This window comes from Mya arenaria, chromosome 8, assembly GCF_026914265.1.
Source record: "Mya arenaria isolate MELC-2E11 chromosome 8, ASM2691426v1".
NCBI lineage: Eukaryota > Metazoa > Mollusca > Bivalvia > Myida > Myidae > Mya > Mya arenaria.
The window spans coordinates 72935007-72954658 of record NC_069129.1 but is presented as its reverse complement, the minus strand read 5'-3'; the positions used below and the strand labels follow the sequence as shown (position 1 = coordinate 72954658).

Sequence of the window (19652 nt, the reverse complement as noted above, 5' to 3'; positions counted from 1 at the left end):
ACAATTTCAGTGATAATACCGTTTAACTGATAACTTCGTATTTGAAAGATAGACACCAAATTGTAAAGTTTGGGGGTTACCAATCTTCACGAAGATGTATAAGGTCTGGAGTTCCTCAAGGATCCATTCTTGGACCTATTTTTTTTCTTATATATATTAATGACATTACCTTTGAAATAGAAAATTCCTTGATTGACTTATATGCTAATGATACTACACTATATGCAAAAGGTTCAAATACGCAGGAAATTGAACGTACGTTGCAAATAAATTTAGATATAATATAAGAGTGGTGCAAAATAAACAATATGGCAATACATCCATTGAAAACGAATTGCATGTTGCTGGGTTCAAATGCAAAGTTAAGAAATGCATGTGCCCTCAAATTATTCATAGACAAAGTACTTATTGAAAATGTAACTTCGAAGAAATTGCTTGGAATTGTTATTGATTCATCATTGTCATGGAACCTGCAAGTTGACTTTGTCTGCAAGAAAGTAACTGCAAAGATAGCTCTTTTAAAAAGACTTAATTACTTTTTAACGGATCAAATGAGACATTTCTTTTATAAATCGTATATACTTCATATCTTTGACTATTGTTGTAGTGTTTGGGGGAAAAGCAAGCAAACGCATACGAAACGAATAACCATGCTTCAAAAAAGAGCTGCTAAAATTATTTTCTTTAAGCCTATTTGAACGCCATCGCATGAATTATTTGAACAATTAGAATGGCTTCAATTTGAATACCGTTGCAAATATCAAACGGCTGTTATGGTATATAAATCCATTAACAATCTTACACCGAGTTATATAAGAGACATTATAAAGTTATCAAACAATACAAGATATGGATTGCGATCTTCTACGCGACAAGACATTGCCCACATTCGACATAAAACTCAATACAAGAAACACTCGTTTGCATGCTACAGTGGGACAGTTTGGAACTCTTTACCAGAACGAATACGTAAATCGAACACGGAAAAGTCATTTAAAGCCTGCTGCAAGAAGTTCTTTTTACATTATCAATTGCAAAAACCGTTGTAAGAATTGTACGCATAATTCCATGACTATTGTTTTTACATTATATATATCTCGAGTAAGGTGTTAAATACATGTGTGACTGTCCTACTTACTCAGTTAATAAATTTTAATGATACGATTTGTTAACCTTTAGGTACAAATTGATGTATTGTTCGGCATTGATGTTATAATTAATGTATTATATTCATGTTTCTTTATGTTTTCGTATAACATTTTAATACATACCCTTTTGAAATAACATAGATTTATTGCTTGCGTTTTCATTCTAAGCATTTATGCGTGTGTGCGTGTGTATGTTTATTTCAGAAGGCCACATTGTAAATAAGTCGTGTGTTATGTTTGTTTATAATATGATGCCTATGTCCTAATGTGTTACCTTCTTTAAATAAAGTTATTATTATTATTATTATTATTATTATTATTATTATTATTATTATTATTATTATTATTATTATTTCAAGTGGCTGATCTTTTCCCGCATTATTGTAACGTCATTTGAAAAAATGCTTCCGGTTACAGTCGGGTCGTTCTATTTACAGAATGGGTAGGAAAGAGTAATGTTTTCTTAAATGAAATGAAGTATTTTTTTAAACAATTATTGAATAAAATAATGAACTATTGGTGTAAATATAAGTAATGAATTGCGGGCTTGATGTCATTATCGGGGATATGAACGCAATTGGGCTGCTCAAAGTACGCGTGGAGTCATTCGGACTCCACACACTTTGACCAGCCCAATTGCGTTCATACCCCGTTAATGACATCAAGCCCGCAATTCATTCCTTAAATAATTGTTAACATAGTTATCTTTTAGTAACGTTGTAATGCCGATACGAGAATAGCTCATAATTTGACCTGAGGGATGACACTAAAATGCTTAAACTGGTTCGCGTGGATCTTGTGAGTTGCTTTTTCACCTACCATGACTAATCATAATGTTCTGATTCATGAAGTGTGGTTCGTGGGGATTCTTTGGCAAATGGCAAAACCTGAAAAATACGATTTAAAAATGAGTGTTTATCAATAATATGTGATGCTGTTAAGCATTTTTTTGCATAAACGTCCAAATAATTCAATATGGTACTTACTCCGCAAGCTCGTCCAGTATTTCCGACATAAGCAGCACCTGTTGATCATTCAGTTTCTGTTTTGACAGTCTCCGTAACACCGGCAAACTTCGTTGAACCTCTCGGTGTACGCGCGCTGAGTCTTGTGACAGCAGAATCTAATGATACAAAACCTGTTTCAAACACTTCGATCAAACATATGTAAGATATACAAAGAGAGGGCCATATCTGGTTAAAAATCCAATAAATTCTTGTAAGTGTCAGTCAAACTAATTAAGGGTTTTCAGGCAAGCGTCCAATACGGATGTATTTTGAATCTTAGCGATACTCATGCTATGAGTAAACATTAATAAAACTTTCAAGAGACTACAGGCTTGAGCCGAGAAGCAAACCATAACTATTTTTTTTGCCAAATAACACGCGTGCATTGATAAACTACACCCATATAAGAAATACCCAGAATCATGTTTAGTTTCAATAATACATCGGAAACTATAGAAACAAACCTAGCCAGTATCCCAAACGCGTTTGACAACTAATTTATTGATATCGACGTGTGAGATTTGACATCATCTTTGCACCACTGAATAATAATTGAGTACTAGGCTTGTCCCTAAAGCTTAGAATGCATGATTGCACAGTTCTATCACCTGTGCTTCGACAGCTAGTCTAAACATGTCGCTCTGAGAGGAGTACAGTTTGTTAAGAATGTCAAGGGACTTGGTCACCATTATGTCGTACTTGTAGTTGGACAGGTCCTGCAAAGATACGACGAGTACACGTATCAATGATATGCACATGTGAAAGGTGGTAAAAAACTCATGATGACTGCATTTATCATAACATAATTATCCATTTTACATATAATAACATTGCAATAATTTATATTGATATTGTTACCATATTCAACTTTAATAATAATAATAATAATAATAATAATAATAATAATAATAATAATAATAATAAAAATACTACTACTACTACTACTACTACTACTACTACTACTACTACTACTACTAATAATAATAATAATAATAATAAATATTATACTAATTATAATAATAATAATAAAAAACAAAAACAAAAATAAATAAAAAAAATTGCGGCTGATAATGAAAACATACTTGCATAAGTAATATCGTTATGTTTATCACTACAATGCTTTATTCGTTTTTAACGACGTATTTGTTTGAAACAATATCAAATATTTTCGTTACTTCGGATGTTTCCCATAGAGCTTAAGAACTCCTATATCTGTTATCGTTAGAAAAACAATATAAACATGCATGTCACAGTTCGTAGACATCTTGTTATACCATGAGTACAGTGGTTGTGCTGTCGATCTCAAAGATGGCGGAGGCGTGGAACATCTCCTTCAATTCTCGTAAAACCTCCCTCTGCTTCTTCATAGCTTTCCTGGTCGAAAAAATAGTAACTAGAACGTATACGGTCAGTGACTGATTAATGAATATGTATACATATACTAGTTACCATATTAGTGATTTCAATTCCCGGCCTGGGCGCATGTGAGTTTGATTAGTGGTCACCAAGCCGGACAAGTGGGTTTTCTCCGGGTACTCCGGTTTCCCCCACAACACAAGACCACACTCTCGCGCAACATCGTGCCAACGAGAGTGAGTTATGTCAGTTGCAATACCTTGTTTCACAATCGTTGTAAAATTAAATAAGTTTAAACGAGTGATTGCTTACTTAGTTTATACGAATATAGTTCAGCTCGATTGTGAAAACTACTGACAGCTGATATGAATCTTTCTGGGTGACAACCAGGGTGATATTCAGTATGTAATTTAGGTCTATCTGATTGTCTTACATCATTGACTTCATTCACTGTTTTTAAATCCAATTAAGACCAATATTGAATACCACATCAGATATACTTTTGGAGAGGCCATAAGAACATCTTCCTGGTGAGAATCGAACCCACAACTGCTTACTTGGTAGGTGACTGCGGATTAAAGGTATCATGCAAAAAGGTTGCTTACTTGGTAGTTGTCTGTGGATTGAAGGTTTCATACAGCAACGGTTCCATGGTCGTCTGATTGCGTTTTTTATTCGCGTTCTGCTCAGACACTTTGAACTTTTCAACAAAAGTCTAAAATCAAAAGTCATCGTTTAGTTACCTACTCATCTGTTATGATAACATTTGATTTACACGCAGAAAAATGACACGCCTTGTTCATTCAATTAGAGCTGTACTCTCACAGATTGAACGTTTTGACAACTTTTTTTATTTTTTGTCTTGAATTGAGCCAATTTATGCGAAAATGCTTGTTAACCAGTCATGTAAGACTGCTGACAAAAATAAGAGTGTAGATTTTTATATTTAAGTCAAAAAAAATCATGTTTTATGCATTTTTCTTAAACCGTTAGTAACGTTTTAGCCATAAAACATTACTTTTCGAACGGAAATATGAAAATCTGCGATCTGATCTTTTGTCAGCAGTCTTTTATCACTGGTTTGCAGATTTTAATGGCAAAAATTTGCTCATTCCAAGACAAGAAAAGAAAAAAAAGTTGTAAAAACGGTAAATCTGCGAGAGTGCAGCTTTAATACAAATACGTTATCTGTGTTACAGAGCTTATCATCTAAATAAATAGCTTGTCTTTTATGTATTTTAAACGTAACTTGAGAATACACAGTATCTTGAGAAGTAACGATTTCGATAATCACCTTCAGTCGTATATTCCTCTGAAATGTCAAAAGCAGATCGAGAACTTCCATCGCTCTGAAATAAGTGTTGTAAGATGTTAACATGTTTCATATTTACTTCGATATGCATATTTTTATTTTTATTGTATTTCTTTATGTGGAGGCATCCATGATTCATTAGCGTTCTAGGAATAATGTAAGGAAGCCACAACTATAAATTCTTAACGACGTTAAATCAATTAATTCTTAAACATTCGGAATATTTCTACCAGGTATGTATTCTAATTAAAAAACTATTGACGTGCAAGCATGATGAAACATGAAAACGTGCACGAGTTCATACAATGCATAACATGCAAATCCAACAGTATAAACCTTGAACTCCAGCTCAGAAAACAAACATCTACGTATAGTTACAGTCAACACTTACTGGAATTTCGCCCGCACTACGGCTTCAGTTTCGTTGCTGGTTTCAAATCTTCCCGATTCTCGATACTTGTTTACCGACTTCTGGCCGTCCTTGGAGTAGCCTATATGGGAAGTCGGAAGAATACAGATACATAGATAACGTATTTCGGTGATCACATGTGCGAATCAAAGAGGTATACGTCGATCAATGATAAATTAATGGTGATGTGATAGTGAGTATGATGTCATCAACACCGACAACGTTGATGATGGATATGAAGTTGATATTTATGGGAAAATAATATGGACGATGTTGGTGATGAATATGAAGAAGCTTCTGATGATGATGATGATGATGATGATGATGATGATGATGATGATGATGATGATGATGATAAAAAGGCATACTTTTGACTTCTAACTTTAATAGCGTAATTCTTACAAAAAAATGCCTGGCAAACTTTGATGAAGCAGACGTTGAATAGAACAGTAAGAAAGTTATTGAACAGTTTATAACTACATCAACATAATAGGGTATAACAACCAAGAATAATTTCAGTAGTTTAATATTTGTTTGGTGGTTTTTATACATTACATGAGCAGTAATTTACAAGAGACACTTATAGTATAAACATACTATATACAGTATACGACGGACACTCCAGATATGATATTGAAAATAATTATTTAACTGTTCCGAAAAGGACATATACATTTAACAAATTTCTTCTATACAGTAAATATCATATAATGACATATCCGTACAAACCTTTGCCTTTATCTTTCGGAAAGGGAACATCATGGCGTCCGTCAAGAAGACTCAAAAGTGGCGTCAGTAATGTTCTTACGTCATCAATGTCGCTGTAGTAACCAAACTTTACTAGGTGCTGCAGAAGTCTAAGAACCTTTAAAAACATTTTAGATAATTCAATGTTAGCTAAATATATACAGTTTTTAATTCCAAACACTGATGTGCATGAAAAACTACTGTTGTGAATTAATCATGCAAAGCGAGATCCTTACTCCATGTAAAATTGACGCGAGTATCGTTGTCAGTTCCTAAATGAACAAAAGTGAAGACTTTGATTGTTACAATGAAAGTCACAGGGAGAAACCCAGTGGTTTAACAATCACAAATAAACCCTGTATAGAGAAACAATGCATGGGCCCAAGACGCCAATGAACTAGAGGCACACGCCTTTATATCGATACCACACACACATCAAAATAGCTTTACCGATAAATGATGGGATTGAAGCCTTCGAACGTTTAGTTTATTTATGCAATTGATATTTTGTTGGAATAGCGACTTATGCACCAGTCAATTGTAACCAAGGCCCCTCCAGGTCCGGGGAATAGCGGGGACTTTGACTTTCGGTCCAGCCAAGCCCGAGTAAAACCCCCGCCCTGTGGGGACGAACTAATGGTAAAATCCTCGCCAAAAGCCCCCGCACCCCAGGGACCCTAAGTAAGGCACATTCCTCGCTATATTTGGCGCGAATACAAAACCACCGCATTCACCCGGCACTGCGAGGCCACCGGGAAGGTAAAAACATGGCCCATTTCCCCGGCCATCCCCGCTATATCCCCGGACGATGGGGGGCCGTGGTTGCAATTGACTGGTGCATTAAATAACATTCATATAAAAAATGAACTTCATAATTGACATACCTGTTCGATGAGGAGGTTGTGTCCAATGTCGGAGGCGGTCATAATGCAGTTGTTGTTGAGGAACTCTGACAGCCAATCTCGCAATACCGGGAATATCGTCACCAGATCCTTCACAACCTGGCACAAGGAAGACGGGTTGGGACATTAAACTAAGGGTATTAATGGAATAATGATGATATACTGGCAGTTGTTAGAATGACACACGACTCTTAAATTATTCTATATTGGCGAAAGAACAGAGGTCACGTGATGAATTATTAGAAAACCAGTATCTTTAAAGACTTAAGCCTAGCGCAATACTTCATGTTCGTCGAAGGCAATGGCAGTGTTTTAGGTTGACGTTTTTAACTAGTAGATATATTGACTGTTTAATATTTAAATATTTGATGAATGATGGCAAACCGTCGTAGAACAGAAAACATAGTATAATCAGTATTCATTTTTTCAGATACCAGAGGACATATTTACGATTACTGTCCTACTGCATAAGCAAGACATCACATAAAACAGAGAGAGAGAGAGAGAGAGAGAGAGAGAGAGAGAGAGAGAGAGAGAGAGAGAGAGGGAGGGAGAGAGAGAGGGAGAGAGAGAGAGAGAGAGAATGGCATATCAAAATAGAAGGTTCAAACCCACAATACAAATACGAAGACAAAGCAAATGTGTGCAATATGGTACCTGTGATTCTCCGGAAGATCCGGATGCGGATTGCTGTGTGTTAGTAAAACATGCAGTGGTTACAGTGATTAAGCAAGTGTCAATTAGTAAGATGAATTACTCTGGGCAATATCTGTGCAGGCATTACCCTGTATGCTGTTTCAATGCATATAGGTATGGTATTTAACCATGTTTCAAACATAAAAATTATTCCTAAATTATGTACAAAAATATAATTGACTTTGTAGATGAACACTTGAAACTAATATAAGTCTTATTTTTGTGGAGTTAAAAAGATTTGCCATGTGTACAATACCGATAGAACGAATGCTTACGTATCTTAGCAATACAAATATATAGAGATAGTATACGTTATAATCTAGAAAAACTAATGTGTGTTCATCATATGATCATGTTTATATAGAATTTATGATTTAAGAAACAATATGATTACGTACAAACTGGCTTTGTTCCCGCTCCGAGTCCTTGGAGCCGACATACTCGTAGATGAAGCAGATGTTCGGGTTGTCCAACACCGAGTAGTTGTTACCGACGTCCACAAACAGGCCTGTATGGCGGACATAAAGGAAACATATCACTGAAGTACAGTGCTCGAAATAAGCACACGCCTGCACTGGTAACTCAACATACTAAAATTCTATATTCTAAATAAGAGGATTTTTATACCAGGCACTATTGTTAGAATTAAGTCTTGTTCATTTAAAGATTTAGGCGACTTATAGTACTAAATTGAAAATATGACAATAAAATACAAAAAAATGAAGGAAAGCATAGCGATTTCTCTACCCGTCTTGCTGTATCTTGACCCTAGTAAAACAAGCTTTCAACGATGTTGAGGATGGCCGGCTAGAGGCAAACGATATAACGGTAACTATCGGGTCTATGCCGGCAATTCCTTTTGTAAGTGACCGATATAACCTAGGCATATGGCCTTTGTGTGCCGGCGCACATCAACGCTGTTTCATAGCAAATTAGAATGAGCGCCAAATACACAGAGGTAAAGGAATATAAGTTTGAAATGATAAGAAAATATTTATAAACAATGCTTTGGGTAAGCAATTTTAGCAAATTTTCTTACCAATTATAAGTTCGCAGTATTTTGCACGGATGGAGTCCGGGAGGAGATCTGAGGTGATACACAGGAAGGCGTCTTCCCAAGTCAGGTATCCGAACTCTCGCGTGATCACGTGTATACCGAAGTCGTTCCGGCCCTGGGGGTAATTAAAACGTCAAGCAATAACGTTCAAATAGTTTTTCGTTCTTTTACCGTTGTTTGCAATAAAAAAGAACTACAACGTATTGTTAGCTTTAATAAATATATGTATTTCTGGACAACATACAAAATTTAATTGTTGTTTAAAAAATTGAGTAAAAGATAAAATTATGTATAAAACACTAAACCTTCCTTGCAAAGTTTATGTAAAATTGTAAAAGGAAATACAAATATATGGAATTAAATAAAAAGGCATAAAAACAGTAACCTCTTAAAGAAAATTCCACATGCATTGAGAATGGTGCAGTATGTTTGAACTTACACCAATATTCGGAGTCGGCTATAAAAAGTCACAGTTGAAAAAGTCAGTTGAAACGAAATATTTATAGCAATTAAATGTGTTCAGTTTTAACGCATTTGAAACAATAAAGCGCATTCTTTACGGCTGGTATTTTACTAAAAGAATGTCAAACCATAGAGTACTTACATATGTGAGAGCCTTGAACAGCTCTAGTTGGTGAATCAGGAAATCGTATTGCTCATGGTTGAATTCGGCACTGTCGGGCTATGAAATATAACAGAACGGTTACTTTGCAACAAGCAAAACTAACGATTTTGAATTTAGTGTCATTCTCAAATAAACGAGTGTAATTGATTTAATTTTTTACTTACATAATTTTATCACATACCTTTCGACAGTTTCTTGAAAATAACAGTATAGAAAACTATTATTTCACCGTTTACTTGTATGAGCAATTTTTCACATAAATCGAACAATTGCTTGTTTATTGTACGATTACAATATATTTTACCTCATAAATACAAAAACATATTCCATTAGTAATGTTTGTTTCGTGCCCATAAACAACTAGTTGCCCTCTTTATAGATGTAGAAGCAAAGCCACTGATGATATGCTAACTTTTGAATGATCACTCGGTGAAATATTACTTATCTTACACTGAAACGAAAAATTACCCTCTATAAAAATGAAAAAGACTTAACTGTATCTGATATCACATTAGCTATATTTGATCTCTTTTACATACAATCAATGAATAAACTCGTTTACATTTATTTTATATACACATACTTGTATACAATTGAAAACAAGGCTACGGCACTTACATTGACGAATTCGTGCAGTGTAACCCAGGACTGCGTGTTGTTTGTGGACACGTATACGATGTTGGGCCTCTTGTTGATGTTCTGGCCACGGTCTGTGAGGAACACGCTATCCTAAGCACAATATGAAAACATTGTATCAGGAGTATAGCTAATCACAATATGAAAACATCGTATCAGGAGTATAGCTAATCACAATATGAAAACATCGTATCAGGAGTATAGCTAATCACAAAATGAAAACATCGTATCAGGAGTATAGCTAATCACAATATGAAAACATTGTATCAGGAGTATAGCTAATCACAATATGAAAACATCGTATCAGGAGTATAGCTAATCACAATATGAAAACATCGTATCAGGAGTATAGCTAATCACAAAATGAAAACATCGTATCAGGAGTATAGCTAATCACAATATGAAAACATCGTATCAGGAGTATAGCAAATCACAATATGAAAACATCGTATCAGGAGTATAGCTAATCACGAGTATTTTGCCGCGGTCGTGTACGTTCCATTCAGAGTAAAGGAACATGTTCCGACACTATGTTCAGGTCCGGAACAAGTACACTGCCGAGATTCAGAAACACACACGTGAACGAATGAGTACTTTTTTGACACATCACCATTTCATAGTTGAAGAATTTCTAATCAGGGGTTGATAATGTAGAATACAATGAAACAATACAAGAATCCGCTTTGTTCTTAATTGAATTTAGAAGGTTTACTGCATTAACATTTACAATAATGAGTAGCTCCATGTTTGATATTTATAAGAATATACTATTTGGAGCGTAAACTAATACATTTTTCCCATGTTTATGTAGTTTCAACCACATTCCGACGGACACAGCTTTGGGGGCATACTGTTAATATGTACACAGCTACAGTACTTGGTCCTCGTACCTTGTATGATCTAAGCCATTTCTCTGTGATATACGTCTGATTGTTCGGGATGGCCACACCGTCACACACACACAGCACTTGTAAGAGGTCCAGAAACCGGTAATTCTACAGTACAAATAAATCAGACCTTATTTAATGTTACCCATTGTAAGGCATTGCCAAATTTGTGTAAGAGGGTCTTTATTTTTCAACTGAATCATAATGTCGTTTTCAATGCAATGATACAATGGACCGTGTATATAAATATTAAGGATGGTCAAGTATTAAAAATTCGTCTTAATTTCTTATTGTAACTGAACATATTTTCACCGAAGTTAGAATAAAGACATCCGTAATAGAAATTCGGTTTTCTATGCCTGAGTCAGAAAAAAAGACTTAAGACGCAAGTGGATTCGGGCTCTGTTACTTTGGTCGATTACCTGGTGTCTCCTCAGAAGGTCTATATATATGTCCAAGTGGTTCCTCGTGATTCTGTCCACGATTCTCCGCTTGTCCCGGATCAACTCTACAATCATCTGGGCCACGTTCAACCCGATACCACCCTGAATGAAATACAATTTATGTCAGAAGTGTTTTTACAACGATTGTGAAACAAGCTATTGCAACTTATATTAATCACTCTTGTTGGCACGATGTTGCGCGAGAGTGTGGTCTTGTGTTGTAAGGGAAACCGGAGTAACCGGAGGACACCCAATTGTCCGATTTGGTGACCACAAACTAAACTTACGTGTGCCCAGGCCGGGAATCGAGCCCGGGTGCGAGTAGCGAGTGCACTAATCACTGCGCTAGCCGGACAACCATGACGAAACATATTTAGTTTATATTGACCTTGGATCCATTAGTATATTCAATTAAGTAGCTTCTACATGTTTTCAAGACTCCTAACCTGCATTCTTGTCATCTATTTACTACTGGATGTTTGCTAATACATCCAGGCCACCACCTGTTCTAAACTAAATGATTTCTTAACGCTTTAACATAAACTGTTTCATTTGATCACCTTCTGTGTAAACTGCGTCTGGAAGAAGTCTATGTACTTGGCGAAGTAGAGGGCATTCTTGCGGCTTTTGCCGATCATGTAGGCGTGCAGGACGTCGTATGCCTCCTTGAAGATACGGATCATGTGCGTCTCCTCGTCGCCCTCCTTCAGTTGACACTGCAGCAGCTTCACCAGTAAGTCAATCACCTACAAGTGCGAGATGTTGATTTAATTTAACATTATTAGCCTGTCTTAGCGGATCACTAGCGTCTCGTTCATATCCACCTGTGGCGCTGCACGAGCGTTAAAAGGAGGTAGAAGACTTCTATGTGTGAGGTATGAGGTGTTATTGATTAATGGGATAAGTTTTACTTGGTCACTCCTCATATAATTTCAATCGTAATTATTACAAATTACCATGAAAACGAAGCCCGTCTTTGTAATTCAGATTTTACAATATAATACTCTCACTTTTTTAAGACAGTAGACATAATGTCAATTTTGACGATATAAAAGAATATTAATGTAAAAACTGTACTAGCCAAAACTGTACTGGCCAATTTGCTATGTTATTAAGAGAAGTGTTTTCCTATTTCAAACAAGCGCTTCAGTCTAAATGTTCATTTAGCATTACTATTAATTTTATTACTTCTGGTTCAACACATGTGATTCATCTGGACTTGATTTACGACAATAACGTATTTATTAACAAGTGCACTGATAAGTGGATTGGTTAAACCCTCATACAGGTAAGATACGTGGTGTATACGATCCGTCCCTTAAGCCTTTTATAATGCCAAACAACTACCAGTCTAGACTGTTTAGATATCTCACCCTGAGGTTCCTCATCAACTTTTGTCTGTCTTTATCGGGCTGGTTTTCCACAGTCATGAAGAATTTCAGTTCTCGAAGGGCCTTAAATGAACAAATATTATGGATTTAATGTGGTGATTGTCAAACTAAATAATTAAAGCTGCTTTTCCATTAAACAAAATTAAAATTGTAATGCCATTTTAAATTCATGATAGTCAACACTTCCCTTACCGCAATTATTCCATGGGTCTTTTTCGCCGTAAGTGGGATATTGTTCTGAAACTGAAATGTTTCGCAATGGTATAATTAACACACAAAGGCACGATAAAATATCACAATTATCTGGCAAAGCTTTTTATTAAATGTCTGATGGTTTTATTTCACGATCAAAAACTTTTAACGGTAACTGAAAGTGAATTTCAATGCGGAATTTTTTCCCTGATAAATGGGTTACTGGCACAATCGTACTGAAAACAGTTGAATATCTCATCATTTTACAGACAAAATATCCCCCTGACATACGTCCTGTATGAGGTTGAAGAGGAAGGGCACCATCCCGGCCACAAAGTTCAGATTCATCACGTCCATCCTTTCCACCATCTGTAGTGTGTACGCGTCATCATACATGCTCTCCCCGCTAGCCGATACCTGAAAGTATGGACATAAAGGTTTACGTTTTACCGTCAGTAATTGTAAAGTGTTTCTGTATCACTGTAAATGTTTCGTTATCTGTCTAGTTCACCGTGAATTGGTACGTAGTTCGTCTTTCCCATCGTAAATTATTTCATAGTGTCTATAACGCACCCTTTATTGTTTCATAGTGCATCTATCTCACTGTTATTTGTTTCGTAGTGCATCTATCCCACTGTTATTTGTTTCGTAGTGCATCTATCTCACTGTTATTTGTTTCGTAGTGCATCTATCCCACTGTTATTTGTTTCGTAGTGCATCTATCTCACTGTTATTTGTTTCGTAGTGCATCTATCTCACTGTTATTTGTTTCGAAGTGCATCTATCTCACCGTAAATTGTTTCGTAGTGCATTTATCTCACCGTTACCTATTTCGAAGTGCAACTATCTCACCGTTACCTGTTTCGAAGTGCATCTATCTCACCGTAAATTGTTTCGTAGTGCATTTATCTCACCGTTACCTATTTCGAAGTGCAACTATCTCACCGTTACCAGTTTCGAAATGCATCTATCTCACTGTAATTGTTTCGTAGCGCATCTGTTTAACCGTAAATTGTTTCGTAGTGCATCTATCTTAGTGTTCATTGTTTCGTAGTGCATCTATCTCACCGTAAATTGTTTCGTAGTGCATGTATCTCACCGTTAACTGTTTCGAAGTGCATCTAACTCGCCGTTAACTGTTTAGAAGTGCATCTATCTCGCCGTTAATTGTTTAGAAGTGCATATATCTCACCGTTAATTGTTTAGAAGTGCATCTATCTCGCCGTTAATTGTTTAGAGGTGCACCTATCTCACCGTTAATTGCATCTATTTCACCGTTAATTGCTTAGAAGTGCATCTATCTCACCGTTAAAGTTTTAGAAATGCACCTATCTCGCTGTTAATTGTTTAGAAGTGCATCTATATAACCGTTAACTGTTTCGAAGTGCATCTATCTCGCCGTTAACTGTTTAGAAGTGTATCTATCTCGCCGTTAATTGTTTAGAAGTGCATCTATCTCGCCGTCAATTGTTTAGAAGTACATCTATCTCGCCGTGTATTGTTTAGAAATGCATCTATCTCACCGTTAATTGCATCTATCTCACCGTTAATTGCTTAGAAGTGTATCTATCTCACCGTTTGTTGTTTAGAAATGCACCTATCTCGCTGTTAATTGTTTAGAAGTGCATCTATCTAACCGTTAATTGTTTAGAAGTGCACCTATCTCGCCGTTAATTGTTTAGAAGTGCATCTATTTCGCTGTAAATTGTTTAGAAGTGCATATATCTCACCATTAATTTTTTAGAAGTGCATCTATCTCACCGTTAATTGTTTAGAAGTGCATATATCTCGTCGTTAATTGTTTAGAAGTGTACCTCGCCGTTAATTGTTTTGAAGTGCATCTATCTCGCCGTTAATTGTTTAGAAGTGCATCTATCTCACCGTTAATTGTTTAGAAGTGCATCTATCTCACCGATAATTGTTAAGAAATGCACCTATTTCGCCGTTAATTGTTTAGAAGTGCGCCTGTCCCGCCGTTAAATGTTAAGAAGTGTACCTATCTCACCGTTAATTATTTAGAAGTGCGCCTGTCCCGCCGTTAATTGTTTAGAAGTGTACCTATCTCGTCGTAAATTGTTTCGTAGTGCGCCTATATCACTGTTAATTGTTTAGAAGTGCACCTATCTCACCTTAAATGGTTTCGCAGTGCGCCTATCACACCGTTAATTGTTTTGAAGTGGAATATTTTTCAGAATAGAAAAAATAAATCGATGATAAATGAAGCCATTTAGATATTTTTGACTTGGTTCTTTTAATTGAGATCTTGTTGTTCTGTGTTTCACTTGTTAACAGTTCGTCAAAAAAAATCCGAAAGGAATCGGCATAGACAATTTACCTGATTAAGTAATGAAAAGAATTCGTTGTGCGTTGTTAAATTCGACCAAAATTGCATTTCCTGTAGGATTTTCATTTTAAAAGATAATGATTGTTATTTGCATGAGCTTAGTACATGATATTTCCATATGATTCCAAGCGAACGTTTTAGATCTGGAAGAGGAGCAAAAAGCGTCCGCGTCAACGTCGCGACGCGAGCTAGGAAGTCTCATCTACCATGCCACCTCAAACACGGTCAACAATTACATTACAGAGAGCGCATTTTTATGTGTGTAACAAGCAGAATGGATGACAAATTAGTGTTTAAAAATTGTATTTGTTTTTCTATTTTTAAGAATTTATTGTCTTTATCCTATGTAATATAAAGTAAGGCAGTTCTTTTTTGTATACGCGCCATTTGGCAAAATACGGGAGATGAAGCGATATTGTATTGAAGTGCGTCTGTGTCTTATCAACTGTACCGTAGTGCATCTGTCAATATTTTAATTGTTTCGAAGTGCGTCTGTGAATCTTTAAATTGTCTCTAACATATGTATGACTAACCGATAACAAAATTAAAGTGCACCTGTCACATCGTGTTTTGTTTTACGAAGTGAGTCTGTGTTACAGTAAATTATTATGTAATTCATCGCATCAAATTTTACTGTTTCGAAGTATGAAAGTCTCCTGGTTAGCTGTTTACATAATGCGTCAGTCTCACCGTAAGTTGTTTTCGTAGTTAGTCTCAACATAAGTGGGTTACATAACAAGTCGTTCTCTACATACATTGCTTACATAGTGTATCAATCTCGACGCAAATGTTTCACTAAGTTCGTCGATCTCAACACGAATAAATATTTCACAATGCGTGTCAGCCTCCATACAAATACTTCACATAGTGTGGCAGTATCCACACAAATATTTCACAATGCGTGCCAGTCTCCGTACAACTACTTCACAAAGTGTGACAGTCTCCATTCAGCTACTTCACAAAGTGTGCAGTCTCCACACAAATATTTCACAAAGTGTGACAGTGTCCAGACAAATATTTCACAAAGTGTGCAGTCTGCATACAACTACTTCACAAAGTGTGTCAGTCTGCATACAAATATTTCACAAAGTGCGTCGGCCTCAACATATTTTTTTTAGTGCGTCAGTCTTAACATAGTTAGTTGAGTGCGTTAAACTCATTATAGACTGTTGAGTGCGTCAGTCTCAACATAGATTGTTGAGTGCGTCTGTTTCAAAAAAGATTGTTGAGTGCGTCAGTCTCAACATAGTCTCCACATAGATTATTGAGTGCGTCAGTCTCAACATATATTGCTGAGTGCGTCAAACTCATCATGGATTGTCGGGTGCGTCAGTCTCATCATAGATTGTTGATTGTGTCTATTTCAATATAGGTTGTTGAGTGCGTCAGTCTCAACATAGTCTCAACAAAGATTTTTGAGTGCGTCAGTCTCGACATAAATCATTGAGTGCGTCAGTTTCGACATAGATTATTGAGTGCGTCAGTCTCAACATAGTCTCAACAAAGATTTTTGAGTGCGTCAGTCTCGACATAAATCATTGAGTGCGTCAGTTTCGACATATATTATTGAGTGCGTCAGTCTCGACATATATTGTTGAGTGCGTCAGTCTCGACATAGATTATTGAGTGCGTCAGTCTCAACATAGTCTCGACATAGATTGTTGAGAGCGTCAGTCTCGACATAGATCATAGAGTGCGTCAGTCTCGACATAGATTATTGAGTGCGTCAGTTTCGACATATATTATTGAGTGCGTCAGTCTCGACATAGTTTCGACATGGATTGTTGAGTGCGAAAGTCTCGACATAGATCATTGAGTGCGTCAGTTTCGACAAAGATTATCGAGTGCGTCAGTCTCGACATAGATTGTTGAGTGCGTCAGTCTCGACATTGATTATTGAGTGCGTCAGTCTCAACATAGTCTCGACATCGATTGTGGAGTGCGTTAGTCTCGACATAGATTATTGAGTGCTTCAGTCTCGACATAGATTGTTGAGTGCGTCAGTCTCTCGTAGATTGCTGAGTGCGTCAGTCTCATCGTACATTGTTGAGTGCGTTAGTCTCGACATAGATTATTGAGTCTCGACATAGATTGTTGAGTGCGTCAGTCTCGACATAGATTATTGAGTGCGTCAGTTTCAACATAGTCTCGACATCGATTGTTGAGTGCGTTAGTCTCGACATAAATTATTGAGTGCGTCAGTCTCGACATAGATTATTGAGTGCGTCTGTCTCGACATAGATTATTGAGTGCGTCAGTTTCGACATTGTCTCGACATCGATTGTTGAGTGCGTTAGTCTCGAAATAGATTATTGAGTGCGTCAGCCTCGACATAGATTGTTGAGTGCGTCAGTCTCAACGTAGATTATTGAGTGCGTCAGTCTCATCGTAGATTGTTGATTGCGTCTAGTCATCATGGTTTGTTGAGTGCGTCAGTCTCAACATAGTCTCTACATAGATTATTGTGTGCGTCAGTCTCGCCATAGATTATTGAGTGCGTCAGCCTCATCGTAGATTGTTGAGTGCGTCAGTTTCAACATAGATTATTGAGTGCGTCAGCCTCATCGTAGATTGTTGAGTGCGTCCGTCTCAACATAGATTGTTTACATAGTATATCAGTATGCGTATATGAATAAATATTCGACCGGCTGGTATGTGGAATGATATCTAGAGTCTCCCCTTGTTCACTAGATAATCACTATAACTACCTTTCTAGTAGATGCACCGTCCCAGCGCAGCCCATACATTGACATCTCCTCGTTGTCCGAAGCCCTGAACTCTCGCTTCTCGTAGTCTTCATCTGCAATAGTAATAAGTTCATGACATCAAAGATGAAGCACACAAAACCCAAACAGAGCCATTTGACATTTTTATGGTCACGTACGATTTTGTAGTTATGTTTATTTATCTTAGAAGGTGTTAACATCCTTTATCGAGGGCATTTAATACCAACTCTTCTTGAAATCCATGAAGTGTAATTAACGGTATGATTTAAACACGGCCATTGGCTTCTCAGTTTCAAACGTACTCGCTCACATCCCATTTTAAATACGTCCAGAAGACAATGATATGGTTACGGTTCTCATTTAATAATGCGTAGCAGGTTTATCATGCATACATCTTAGTTATGTTGAACGATAGTTTTTGCAAACATTTGAAATAAAAAAGCATGCCTTTGAGCGCGTGAAGCCAACATCCGGTGAGGACGTGTTCAATCCTGGCGTAGCTCTCATACTGGATCTCATCCTGCTCCTGTAACACACACATGTACGGAAGGTTCGAATAGTGATATATGTACGGAAGGTTCAAATAGTGATACATGTACGGAAGGTTCGAATAGTGATACATGTACGGAAGGTTCGAATAGTGATACATGTACGGAAGGTTCGAATAGTGATACATGTACGGAAGGTTCAAATAGTGATACATGTACGGAAGGTTCGAATAGTGATACATGTACGGAAGGTTCAAATAGTGATACATGTACGGAAGGTTCAAATAGTGATACATGTACGGAAGGTTCAAATAGTGATACATGTACAGAAGGTTCAAATAGTGATACATGTACGGAAGGTTCCAATAGTGATACATGTACGGAAGGTTCAAATAGTGATACATGTACGGAAGGTTCCAATAGTGATACATGTACGGAAGGTTCAAACAGTGATACATGTACGGAAGGTTCAAATAGTGATACATGTACGGAAGGTTCAAATAGTGATACATGTACGGAAGGTTCAAATAGGGATACATTTACGGAAGGTTCAAACAGTGATACATGTACGGAAGGTTCAAATAGTGATACATGTACGGAAGGTTCAAATAGTGATACATGTCCGGAAGGTTCAAATAGTGATGCATGTACGGAAGGTTCAAATAGGGATACATTTACGGAAGGTTCAAATAGGGATACATGTACGGAAGGTTCAAATAGGGATACATTTACGGAAGGTTCAAATAGGGATACATGTACGGAAGGTTCAAATAGGGATACATTTACGGAAGGTTCAAATAGGGATACATGTACGGAAGGTTCAAATAGGGATACATGTACGGAAGGTTCAAATAGTGATACATGTACGGAAGGTTCAAATAGTGATACATGTACGGAAGGTTCAAATAGTGATACATGTACGGAAGGTTCAAATAGTGATACATGTACGGAAGGTTCAAATAGTGATACATGTACGGAAGGTTCGAATAGTGATACATGTACGGAAGGTTCAAATAGAGATACATGTTCGGAAGGTTCAAATAGTGATACATGTACGGAAGGTTCAAACAGTGATACATGTACGGAAGGTTCAAATAGTGATACATGTACGGAAGGTTCAAATAGTGATACATGTACGGAAGGTTCAAATAGTGATACATGTACGGAAGGTTCAAACAGTGATACATGGACGGAAGGTTCAAATAGTGATACATGTACGGAAGGTTCAAATAGGGATACATTTACGGATGTATGGAAGGTTCAAATAGGGATACATATACGGAAGG

The 19652-nt window shown here is 36.7% G+C and overlaps 1 protein-coding gene across 5 annotated transcripts in view; it reads right to left on the bottom strand.

Moving 5' to 3' along the window:
• LOC128243363 (inositol 1,4,5-trisphosphate receptor type 3-like) overlaps positions 1 to 19652 on the bottom strand; it is a 136415-nt gene that overhangs the window by 27696 nt on the left and 89067 nt on the right. For all 5 annotated transcript variants that reach the window (XM_052961102.1, XM_052961104.1, XM_052961106.1 and 2 more), the window contains 21 exons: positions 18326 to 18404; positions 17861 to 17952; positions 13100 to 13225; positions 12809 to 12859; positions 12599 to 12679; positions 11786 to 11971; positions 11205 to 11327; positions 10786 to 10890; positions 9878 to 9988; positions 9239 to 9316; positions 8617 to 8749; positions 7976 to 8085; positions 6864 to 6980; positions 5962 to 6097; positions 5215 to 5314; positions 4806 to 4860; positions 4117 to 4226; positions 3430 to 3529; positions 2764 to 2871; positions 2135 to 2271; positions 1968 to 2035 (listed from right to left, as the gene is read on the bottom strand). In XM_052961102.1, coding sequence (XP_052817062.1) covers positions 1968 to 2035; positions 2135 to 2271; positions 2764 to 2871; positions 3430 to 3529; positions 4117 to 4226; positions 4806 to 4860; positions 5215 to 5314; positions 5962 to 6097; positions 6864 to 6980; positions 7976 to 8085; positions 8617 to 8749; positions 9239 to 9316; positions 9878 to 9988; positions 10786 to 10890; positions 11205 to 11327; positions 11786 to 11971; positions 12599 to 12679; positions 12809 to 12859; positions 13100 to 13225; positions 17861 to 17952; positions 18326 to 18404 — 2206 coding nt within the window. The remainder of the gene's footprint in view (positions 1 to 1967; positions 2036 to 2134; positions 2272 to 2763; positions 2872 to 3429; positions 3530 to 4116; positions 4227 to 4805; positions 4861 to 5214; positions 5315 to 5961; positions 6098 to 6863; positions 6981 to 7975; positions 8086 to 8616; positions 8750 to 9238; positions 9317 to 9877; positions 9989 to 10785; positions 10891 to 11204; positions 11328 to 11785; positions 11972 to 12598; positions 12680 to 12808; positions 12860 to 13099; positions 13226 to 17860; positions 17953 to 18325; positions 18405 to 19652) is intronic.